Genomic DNA, 10,658 nt, shown 5'->3' on the forward strand with positions numbered 1-10,658 from the left:
TAGCGGAACGGCCACCGCGGAGGGACACGGGGCTGGCGGGGAGCGGAGGAGCACCCGGTGCCGGTGGGGGGGGACGGCTCCCCAGTGACTGACGCGGCGGCGGCCCGAGCAGACAGCAGGCTGCGGTGGCAGCTCACGTTTATTGCCCCGTGCCCCGCGCGGGTAACGGGCACGGGAGACCGGAGACCGGCTGGGTCACGGCCCGGCGGGGAGCTGCTGGGGCGGCCCCCGGAAGCGCGTGCTGCCGGTGCACCGGGAGGCCTCCGCGGCGTCCTCGGGGGCCCGGGCTTCAGAGCTCGTCCTGCGGGAGGGAAGGGCGAGGTGCTGGGGAAGGGGCTGGCCAGCCCCCGGCCACGGCAGCAGGGACCGGCCGGGCCCCCCCGGGACCGGCAGCCCAAGCAGAGCAGCTGAAGCTGCTGCCGGTGTCCCGGGGCAAGCGGGAGCCGGAGGCTCGGGGGAAGCAGCCTGCGGGCTGTACTTACATCCAGGTCATCCATGGCTGGCGGGGGGCCTTTGTCCGTCACCTTCTCCAGGAGCTGGATGGGGAACAGCCAGGTGTGGCGATGCCAGGTGCCCGGCTCCCCCCATCCCGAGCACCCACCCACACACCCCAGGACCCCGAGGCCTGCGGCCCAGCTCACCTCTGCGTACTGCTCCATCATGGCCCTCTCCACCTCCTCGTCCCCTTCCCAGTCTCGCCAGTTGTCAAAGTCCACGGAGAGCCAGGCCGGCTGTGGGCAGAGAGCATCTCCTGAGGGAGGGAGCGGCATGGGGGGGGCCGCAGCACCCCCATCCTCGCAGCCCAGGGGCTGCTCTTTGGGGTGAGCGCAGGCTGCTCCCACGCAGGCGAGGGGGCTGGGGAAGGGCAGAAAGGGGAGCGTGTCCCTTCGCCAGCCGGTGCTGGCCCTGACCCTGCGTGTGTCAAGGGAAAGGGGAGCCGCATCCTTCCTGGAGGGCAGAGGCCTATGGAATGGCGGTGATCGTGATGTTGGGCTATTTGGAAGCCCTGCTGGGGTCCCTGGTGTCTGTCCCAGGGGTAGGTTGCTCCCCGGGGGCTGCGAGGTGCTGTGTGAGGACAGGACGCGTGCTGAGGCTGGTCCTGGCTGTTGTGCCACACGCACCTTGATGTTCTCCTTGGTGATGCGCGGCCAGGCCACTTTCTCCTTCCACTTCCTCATAAAGCACGTGATGGAGCGGTCAGAGCGCTTCTCCCGGGAGTCCTGACAAGACATCAGGTGTGTCTCACCTCAGCGTCTGCCAGACTCCTCTCTGTAATCCACCGCAGACACACACAGGATTAAAGCTCAGCCACGCGCAGGCCATGAGAGACACAGAAGCAGGGAGGCAGGTTGGTTTTGGCCCGAGGCAGCATGGTGAGCGCCGGGCTCAGGCCCAGGGCTCCCAGGCTGGTGTTCACCCCACTCAGGCTCTCGGGAAACGGGCAGGATTCAACGCCAAGCGGTGCTGCTCAGCCCCGCACAGGCTGGGTTTAGCTCCGAGCCTGACGCAGGCTGTCGGCGAGCGGTTTGCTGGGGTAAGGCTCACCTTGGAGTTGACCCTGGCATACAGGTCGATCTCATTGTAGAACTCCACGCCGTCTGCATTCTTGCAACTGCCAAAACACCGCCAACAGCCTGGCTTAGGAGGGGGCCGAGGCCACGCGCAGCCGGCTCTGACGGGGGTCCCTCCAGCCCCGCGAGCCAGCCGGGTGGGGGGCCCTCGGCCCCGCTGGGCAGGGTGGTGGCAGCCCACCTGAAGACCAGCCGCTGCTCCTCGATGACGACCTGGACGTCCCTGCTGTCCTCCACGCAGAACTCCAGGTAGACGTAGCGCGGGCGGTCGTACCACAGCGTCTTGGCGGGCTGCCTGTGCAGAGAGCGGGCCGGGGGTGCCTCCGCCACCCCCCGCCGGGTCCCTGCTCCCCGGGGGTGCCCTGCCCGCGGGGAGTGAGCTGGCCGGGCCCCCCTCCCGGCCCCCCCCCAGCCCCGCAGGCTGGCCTGCCCTCGCTCCCCGCGCCGCCCCGCGCTGGAGGGTCCTGCCTGCCGGTGCCTTAGCCCCCGGGCCACGACGGAGCGACCCCCCGGGCACTGCCCCGGGGGCTACGGACACTGCCTGCCCCGTCCAGTCCTGCCCCGCCGCACTCACCTCGCCATGGCGGTGCCGGCTCCGCCCCGCGCTATTTTGGGCCGGGGGGCGTCAGCGAGGGGTGGCAGCGTGGGCGGGGGGGGGCGGGCGGGCCGGGCCGGTCGCGGTCACCTCGCGGCCCACTCGCCAGGCCAGCGCCCCGCCCCGGACCGCAACCCCGGGGCCCCGCGGGACCCCCGGCACTCCCCGGGACCGCCAGGCCCCGCTGGGCCGCGGGGGGGCGCCCTGGCGCCACGCAGGCCCCGCCCCCCGCCAGGCCCCGCCCCCCACCAGGGCCCGCCCCCCCCGCCAGGGCCCGCCCCGCGGCAGCAAGATGGCGCCGGTGTGGCGGTGGCGGCGCCGGTAGCGGCGGTCATGGAGGCGGAGGGCGGCCCGCTGGGCCCGGGGGAGCGCTGGGCGCCGGTGGGCGCCGTGTCGGCGGCGGTGACGGCCGAGGAGGAGGAGGACGAGGACGAGGAGGCGGCGGCGGGCGGGTCGCCGCAGTCGGTGCCGCGGTTGCGGGCTGAGCGGCGGCGGCTGCACGGGGCGCTGCTCGCGCTGGCTTCGCACTTCGCGCAGGTGCAGTTCCGGCTGCGGCAGGTGGCCCGGGCCGGCCCGGCCGAGCAGCAGCGCCTGCTCCGCGACCTGGAGGACTTCGCCTTCCGCGGCTGCCCCGCGCCGCTAGCGCCCGGCCTAGGGGGTGCCCCGGTGAGTGCGGGGGGCGCTGTCACCAGGCCAGGCCTGGGCCCCCCGACGGGAGTCCCGTCTCCTTTCGGATAACGGCGGTGGCAGCCCCGGGACCGGTGTGTGCGTCCCACCCAGCTGCTGGCCGGTAGCGGTGGCTGTGAGCCCGTTGGCTGTGGGGAGGCATGGAGGGAGCGTGGCGGCTGAGGTGACCAGCCCCACGCTGCCCAGAGGCCCCGGCTGCCTCCGTGGGAGCTCGCAGGAAGCTGGGCTGCCGTGCCCTGTGTGGCCTCGGTGGCTGGGAGCCAGCCTGCGGGGACGGGCGTTAAAGCCCTGCCTTGTGTGTCACTGCTCTGCTCCGCGATACGGTGCTGACTCAGAGGATCGGTGATAACATACGCTTTGGTTGGCAATGTGCAACGGTGCTTCCTGAGCCCTGGCCTGGTGAGACGGGGTTTGGGTGCAGCAGGTCTGGGGAGGCACCTCCTTTGTCGGGTGAGGCGAAGCAGCTGGTGCCTCTCCCTGATGCGCAGGCACGTCTCTTTCCCGGACTGGCCTGCAGTGTTGGCTAGTTAGTGCATGAGCTGAAGGAAACGTTCCTCATACTGTGATCCTGTTCTCTGGGGCTTTACTATGATAATAAGCCTTCAATTTTATTTACTGGTATTTTTTTTTCCAGAGCGAGCAAGAGAAGCGGGAGCAAATTGAGGTGCAGAAGGAGAAACAGAGAGAGCTGATCCTGCAGCTGAAGACACAGCTGGATGACCTGGAGACATTTGCTTACCAAGAGGGCAGCTATGATTCCCTGCCACAGTCTGTGGTTATGGAAAGACAACGGGTAAGGCTCACAAAACCCTTCTGGCTGTATTTCTTAATATCTCTGAGAGCCTCTTGCAGACTGTAGGAGTTAGTCCTTATGTCTCACCAGCAGCTGCAGTAGAGTATTAGTAGTTTGTCCGCGCGTGTAAACCTGTCCCATGTCTTCTCTCGCACTTTTTGATGTGCAGCAAAGGTGGCCTGTTTCCAGGGTAATGGATGGGTAAAGGAGTATTTTGGAGCTCACGGGCAGCAGCACCACATGGTGAGATCATGCTACTAACTTGTGTGTTGCAGATGATTATAAATGAGTTGATAAAGAAGCTGGACATGGACTTAAGTGAAGATATTGCAACGCTCTCACCAGAGGAATTGCGGCAGCGTGTGGATGCTGCCATAGCACAGATCGTTAATCCAGCCAGGGTGAAGGAACAGCTGGTGGAACAACTGAAGACACAAATAAGGGACCTCGAAATGTTCATCAACTTCATTCAGGGTCAGTGCTGAATTTTTAGATGAGCAGATTGAATTGCTTTGTAACTCCCTGAAAAAAGTCATGAGGAGGGGGGACAGGTGTCAGAGGATGCAGGAAGAGTTTCTGGCTCACAGGGAAGTACAAATCTCGCTGAAGTGATGGTGGGGAGAACGAGAGACTTGACAAAAAGCGCACAGAGAGGTCTGATAAATATTGACCTTAATACTTGGGATACACAGCTTAGATTCACAAGTGTGAAATAACAGTGTGAAACTCTTGTTCTAGATGAAGTCGGAAGCTCGGGTAAGGTGGAAGATGGACACTGTGAATGTGCAGGCAGAAAAGATGGTGGTGGTTCCTGCAAACCAAATACACGGCCTTCTGGAAACAGAGGTGGGCGCTGCTTGGCTCAGAGCTTCCACACTGCTCCTGCTGCCACACACTTGGGGTTTGGCAAGCACAAACCAGCATCCAGTCACACTAGGCTGCTTTGCTTTTTCCTGGCAGCTGGATTTTCTGCTTTCTTGCTCCAGCTGACACAAGCCCTGTGTCCAGTTCCTTTACCCTTCCTCTGTGGGATCATGAGTGTAATCACAGAACCTGAGCCTGGGCATAGAGGGTGGGATTGGTGCTCAGCAGGGATCAGGAATAGTAAGGGACTTGTGATGCTTAGTGCAAAATGCAGACAGGCTGAGCAGCCTTGTCTTGTACACGCTGTTGGGCCACACTGTAATTAATGCTGTTTGACGACTTAGCTCTGTGAGCAGGTACAGGGAGCTGGATGGATCCAGTGTTCTTTATAATTTGAGACTTGTCTACTTATCACGTGAATTTATTGGAGCTAGAATAGTATACTAGAGGAAATACTACAATACCTTTGCTTTTTGTAATCTGAGGCACCTGCTGCTAGTCAGGGATGAAATTTGGGTCTTAGCTGGTGTGGCTACTCTTAAAAATTGAATTTAATAATGGCTTCAGGAATAAGCAGTATATGTTAGCCTGCTGAGACAAGACGCTTCTTAAAAGTAAGCAGTGATCTCCTTCAGCAAAGGTTTTGCTATCTCTTGATTACCGGTGTGATATCGTCGTGTCTAAAGAATGATCTTTCCTCACTGTGTACATGCCCACTAGCAAAGCTGTTGTAGGGTTTCTTCTCTGTAAGATGACCCGATTGTCAAGAGCAAGATGTGCAAATGTTTGCTTTTCTGGTTGGCTTCAGTGCTTTGAAACTAGAAAAAATAGCATCAGTTCTAGTGACAAAAGCTCCCAAGGAGGAGAAGCAGGCATTTGTGCTCCCTTTGTGTATATGAAAGACCAGAGCTGGTGATTCCTTAATGAGAGTATTTTTTTATTCTTTTCTAACCTGATCAGTGAACCCAGAAGATGCCAGAAAGATGCGAGAGACAGGCCTGCACCTCATGCGTCGCATGCTGGCCGTGCTACAAATATTTGCTGTCAGTCAGTTTGGTTGTGCTACTGATCAGATTCCTCGGACCCTCTGGCAGAAGGACCAAGCCAACAAGGACTATTCCCCCTTAATTAAGAAACTGGAGTTGTCAGTAGAGCGGGTGAGGCAGCTGGCTCTGAAACACCAGCAGGAAGACCACGTTATCAGTTCCTCCGACCTGCAGGACGTTCCCTTAGGAGGCAGAGATGAGCTGACTCTAGCTGTGCGGAAGGAGTTGACCATAGCTTTGCGGGACCTGATGGCTCACGGGCTCTACGCCTCTTCTCAAGGAATGAGCCTGGTCTTGGCACCCATTGCGTGCTTGATTCCCGCGTTCACCTCATCGCCGCAGACCATGCACCCCTGGGAGCTCTTTGTGAAGTACTACAATGCTAAGAACGGACAAGCCTTTGTAGAATCCCCGGCTCACAAGCTCTCCCAGTCCTTTGCCTTGCCTGTGACGGGAGGAGTGGCCGTTACCCCCAAGCAGAGCCTGCTGACAGCGATTCACACTGTCCTGACGGAACATGACCCCTTCAAGCGCAGTGCAGACTCTGAACTGAAAGCTCTGGTGTGTATGGCGCTGAACGAGCAGCGCCTGGTCTCCTGGGTCAATCTGATCTGCAAATCTGGAGCTCTGGTACAGTCCCACTACCAGCCATGGAGCTACATGGCAAACACAGGCTTTGAGAGCGCGCTCAATGTTCTCAGTCGCCTCAGCAACTTGAAATTCAACCTCCCGGTTGACCTGGCTGTCCGGCAGCTGAAAAACATCAAAGACGCTTTTTGATGCATTTTTGTTGTAGGTCATCCGTTTTTCCACAAGTAGGCAGCTGTTGGGCTCAAGAAGCCTGGCTTTTTTAAGACTAAGTTCAGCTCTTTGAAACTGGTATTTGCTTTTAGGGAAATCTCACGGTGTCTTGATGCTGGAAATCTGTGTTTGACAAGGCTGCTGCTGCAAAGCTGCTGGAGGCCACACGCTGTACAGCACCTCACCCTGCCCCCTTTTGTGCAGCTCGGAAGCGGCTGCGCTGGTGAGCAGGTGCCCGCAAGCGTGCGGTGCGTGGGGGGCTGGCTGCCTGAGCGTGGTAGGGGGCTGGCCACAGAGCGATAAAGCCCCTTGGAATGCGCAGCCTGGCTCCTGTGCCCCGTCCGCACACTTGGTTCTCAAAGTTTGTGCTCTAAAAGATGCCCCTCGGAGACACCTCTCCCAGGAAGGCCAGGCAGGCCGGCAGGTGTTCGGTTGCCTCATGGCAAATGACTTCCCTGCCCGCTGTATGGATGAGGAAGACGCGTTGAGCTGCAGGCATGGGGGGCTGTGCTCCGTGGTGGCTCCGCAGGCCGCAGAAGTGGCCCCGTTCTTCAGGCTGCTGGTGAGGGGCTGGCACTGGGAGCTTCCTCTGACGGTCCCCGAGCTCCTTTTATGAAGCGTTTGTGCAGTGGTCAGTGTGCCAGCGGCCCCGTGTTTTCTAGGGGATTCATTAAATCGCTTTAGCAAGTGTATGTGGGGGGAGACCCATCTCCAGTAACCGTGTTTGAACGTGTGTACGCTGCTGGCCTTTGTGCCGCACGTGCCGGCTCGCTGGGCTCGGAATCCTGGGATCAGGCTTTACATTTTCTGTAATTCCTGCCGGAACAGGGCCTGGCTCTGTGCTGCGGTGGGTGGTCAGGCACCCACTCCCCGTGGGGCCTACCTTGCCACAGCACTGGGAGTGGGGGGGGTGGCGGTGGGGATTGGGGTAGGGGGGCTGGGAGTGGGGGGGGACACTGGGATCAGGACTGTGAGAATGTGGGGGGGGAACCGGGATGGGGGGATGCAGGGTTTGGGGGGCACCGGGATGGTGTGGGACACTGGGCTCAGGGCTGTAAGAATCAGGGAGGGGTACTGGGGTGGGGGTGGGGGGATGCAGGGTTTGGGGGGGTGCTGGGATGGTGGGAGACACACTGGGAGCAGGGCTGTAAGAATCGGGAAGGGGTACCGGGGTGGGGGGATGCGGGGATTTGGGGGGCACCAGATGGGGGGGGGGGGGCACACTGGGATCAGGGCTGTAAGAATCGGGGGGGGGGGGGCGGGGATGTGGAGATTGGGGGGGGGCACTGGGGCTGTAAGAATCGGGGGGAGGGGGTGGGATTGGGGGGCACCGGGATGGGAGGGGACGACACTGGGATCAGGGCTGTAAGAATCGGGGAGGGGTACCGGGGTGGGGGGATGCTGGGATTGGGGGGCACCGGGATGGGGGGGGAACAATGGGATCAGGGCTGTAAGAAGGGGGGGTGGGGTGGAAATGTGTGGATTGGGGGGCACCGGGGCTGTAAGAATGGGGGGGGGGGGGATTGGGGGGCGGAACACTGGGATCAAGGCTGTAAGAATCGGGGGGGGGGGGGGGGGGCTGGGATTGGGGGGCACCGGGAGCACCAGGAGTGGGGCAGGAGGCGCCGGGATGGGGGCGACATGGTGATCAGGGCGGTGAGAATTGGGGGGGGGGGGGTGGGGGGTGAGGCAGGGATTTGGGGGCACCGGGAACGGGAGGGGCTAGGAGCGGGGCCGAGGGCACGGGGAGCGGGGGGCGGACACCCGGTACCGCGGCCCGTTCGCCGGCACCGGCGGTGTGGCCCCGCGCACGCGCGCCCGGCCGTCGCGGCGGAGCGGAAGTGACGGCGGTGACACGGGGTGAAAGGTCGGGGTGAGGCAGCTGCTTCCCCTTCCGGCCTGGGTGCCATCGCCGCTGGATCCTCGGTGAGTGCGGGGCCGGTGAGGGATCCGCCGCCATCCGCGGGCCGGGGGCGGCCGGGGGCCGGGCTGTGACCGCCGCGTGCTGTGTCCCGCAGAGATGGGCAAGTTCATGAAGCCGGGGAAGGTGGTGCTGGTGCTGGCCGGCCGCTACTCGGGCCGCAAGGCCGTCATCGTGAAGGTGAGCGCGGGCGGGCCCGGCCGCTCCTGCCGGCGGTGCCGCGGGGTGGGCGAGGGCCCGGAGCGCTGCCGCGGGCTCTCTGGGGAGCGGCCGCCCCGGCGGGGCTGCTGGCGGGGCTCCGCGGTGCCATGGCCGCCTGCGGTCGCTGTGTTTCAGAACATCGATGATGGCACTTCGGACCGGCCGTACAGCCACGCCTTGGTGGCAGGCATCGACCGGTACCCGCGGAAGGTGACAGCTGCCATGGGCAAGAAGAAGATCGCAAAGAGGTCCAAGATCAAGTCCTTCGTCAAGGTTTACAACTACAACCACCTGATGCCGACCCGGTGAGTGGCTGCAGGAGTGCGGCTGGCAGGGCTGCGGCTGTTGCTGCCGGGGCTGGGGGAGTCTCGTCTCTTCAGCGGTCGTAGCTCTTGCGTGTTCTCTCTGGTGAACACTGGGAGTCACTAAGCATCGTAATTACGCGGTTGGAGGAACGTGGGGTGCACACCCTGCAAAAACAGACTTGGGGGGGTGTGAGGCTGACAGGAAATATTAATGAACTACTGAAATAAGGCAGCTGGCTCTTATTTTAGCTACACTCACTTTGCTCTTGATCATGGATGATCCTTTGAGGCAAGCACGAAGCTCTGGGGTGTTGGTAGAGCTGCTGCAAGCCAGTGACGTTTCATCCCATCTCCTGGGAGCTCCTGCTGGTGCAGGTGGCCAGATGCAACACAGTGGATAGAACTGTGTACAGTCTCTCGTGATGCATGTAGCTGTTTCCTTTATAGACTGCATTAAATGCCTTTAAATGCTTTTGGTTTGGTGATTTCCTGAGCTGAGAAGGCTTTAAGGACTCTAGTCCCCTACACTGGCACTAGCGTCTGTGTTTGACAGCAGCTTTGGGCTGCTCACTTCATTTTCATCCCCCTGCCACATACCGCAAATGTTGTGAACCTGGCTGCTCTCCTGGCCAGGTATTCTGTCGATATTCCGCTGGACAAGACAGTGGTCAACAAGGACGTGTTCAGGGACCCGGCTCTAAAACGCAAAGCGAGACGTGAAGCCAAGGTGAAATTTGAGGAAAGGTGAGTGGGAAGCTGGTCTCTTCCGCGGCGTCAGAGGACTCGGTTGCAGTTGTGCTGTAGCCTGGGTGAGTCCCGGGTTGGACGCTTCTGCCCCAAATTCCTCAGATATGTTTGTGGTTGAGGGCATTTCTCCTCACCTGCTGTGCGTGTTTATGCAGCCGTCTGTTCGGGGAGCGGTGGGTTGAGATGGGGAGCAGTTGACCCACAGCCGCAGAGGTGGGCTGATGTTTATGGCAATGCTGTGGCCTCCTGCTGGCACGAGCGGGGCCTTTCAGGTGCCAGATGACGATCTCTTGGCATCACGATCTCTTGGCATCACGCTGCCAGTTCATCCACTGCCTGTCACTGGGTTGAGTGGGACAGGGCAGTGGTGATGCTTTGCCTAGGAGCGTTGGGGTTAACGGTCCTTCTGGTCAGTTTTCTGTTCAGAAGCTCCTTCAGCAGGAGAAGCGGTGCAGCCTCAGCGGGACGCAGGGTGTCTCGTGGGCAGCCCGGGGCGCTGGCTGTTTCAGAGCACCCTGCCCGTGATCATAGGCCGATCGCAGGCACCTCCCGGTGGCTGCCCTCTGCACAAGGTGTCTAGTGGGGCTCTTGGGCTGGGAACCACTGTAGTGCAGGTGTCCTTCACAAGGTGGCTTCATCAGAGAATTTGGAAGCTGATGTTCACTTCCATCGGGAGTTCAAACGTGTAAAGCAGGTGTAGTGGCAGCCTAGGCTGAAGAGACCAGGTGAATTCCCCGTGGGCGAGCAGGGCACTGCATCCTGCCTGGCTGGGAAGTCAAGGACATCTAGGGTGTGGGGCTGGTGCTGTTGCCTGTTGGTATGGAGCATTCTCTAACCTCTGTGTTCCTCTTCCAGATACAAGACAGGCAAGAATAAGTGGTTCTTCCAGAAGCTGCGATTCTAAAAGTGTAACAAGGTCGCGTCAATAAATGTTTATTAAAATCTGCTTTGTTTTGTTGTGTGGAAAAAACCTTCCTAGGCCTTTTTCTCTGTGGTGCGGGTGTTCTTCTTGGTGTGTCTGTAAGAGCTGGGAAGGCCATCACCGTCCGGGGGGCTGGGGTGGGACCAGGGGGGCTGGGGTGGGATGGTGGAGGGCTGTGCGGCCAGACATCCCTGAGCTGCCCTCG

At 61.0% G+C, this 10,658-nt stretch overlaps 3 protein-coding genes across 4 annotated transcripts; 2 read left to right on the forward strand and 1 right to left on the reverse strand.

Annotated features, from left to right (window-relative positions):
• Positions 1-121: 121 nt before the first annotated feature.
• Positions 122-2,287, reverse strand: PTGES3L (prostaglandin E synthase 3 like). Its single transcript, XM_080370024.1, has 7 exons — positions 2,146-2,287; positions 1,753-1,866; positions 1,546-1,612; positions 1,122-1,220; positions 642-731; positions 483-536; positions 122-301 (listed from the first exon to the last, which is right to left on the reverse strand). The coding sequence occupies exons 1-7, from the start codon at positions 2,151-2,153 to the stop codon at positions 290-292; spliced, it is 444 nt and encodes a 147-aa protein (XP_080226150.1). The 5' UTR covers positions 2,154-2,287; the 3' UTR covers positions 122-289.
• RUNDC1 (RUN domain containing 1) lies at positions 2,152-7,049 on the forward strand (the record flags this gene model as incomplete). The annotated part of the gene is made up of 5 exons (XM_080370010.1): positions 2,152-2,832; positions 3,488-3,646; positions 3,922-4,120; positions 4,385-4,492; positions 5,471-7,049. 5 exons carry the CDS (start codon positions 2,152-2,154, stop codon positions 6,334-6,336), a joined length of 2,013 nt encoding a protein of 670 aa, XP_080226136.1. The 3' UTR covers positions 6,337-7,049.
• Positions 7,050-8,211: 1,162 nt separating this feature from the next.
• On the forward strand, positions 8,212-10,476 carry RPL27 (ribosomal protein L27). 2 transcript variants are annotated; one of them, XM_080369265.1, is made up of 5 exons: positions 8,212-8,283; positions 8,376-8,458; positions 8,615-8,784; positions 9,418-9,528; positions 10,387-10,476. In XM_080369265.1, the coding sequence occupies exons 2-5, from the start codon at positions 8,378-8,380 to the stop codon at positions 10,433-10,435; spliced, it is 411 nt and encodes a 136-aa protein (XP_080225391.1). In that variant the 5' UTR covers positions 8,212-8,283; positions 8,376-8,377; the 3' UTR covers positions 10,436-10,476. The 2 variants fall into 2 exon arrangements, with proteins under 2 accessions (XP_080225391.1, XP_080225392.1); XM_080369266.1 differs by having other exon boundaries at positions 8,237-8,458; positions 9,687-10,476.
• Positions 10,477-10,658: the final 182 nt, after the last annotated feature.

This window comes from Falco punctatus, assembly GCF_963210335.1.
Source record: "Falco punctatus genome assembly, chromosome: 19".
Taxonomy (NCBI): domain Eukaryota; kingdom Metazoa; phylum Chordata; class Aves; order Falconiformes; family Falconidae; genus Falco; species Falco punctatus.

Excerpts from the sequence above, each read along its gene's own strand:
- PTGES3L (XM_080370024.1), bottom strand. Across the intron at positions 1,613-1,752 it reads GAGCAGCGGCTGGTCTTCAG|TTGCAAGAATGCAGACGGCG; the intron begins GTGGGCTGCCAC and ends GTGTTTTGGCAG. Across the intron at positions 537-641 it reads TGATGGAGCAGTACGCAGAG|CTCCTGGAGAAGGTGACGGA; the intron begins GTGAGCTGGGCC and ends TTCCCCATCCAG.
- RPL27 (XM_080369265.1), top strand. The coding sequence starts at position 8,378 with ATGGGCAAGTTCATGAAGCCGGGGAAGGTGGTGCTGGTGCTGGCCGGC. Across the intron at positions 8,459-8,614 it reads GCAAGGCCGTCATCGTGAAG|AACATCGATGATGGCACTTC; the intron begins GTGAGCGCGGGC and ends GCTGTGTTTCAG. Across the intron at positions 9,529-10,386 it reads AAGGTGAAATTTGAGGAAAG|ATACAAGACAGGCAAGAATA; the intron begins GTGAGTGGGAAG and ends TTCCTCTTCCAG.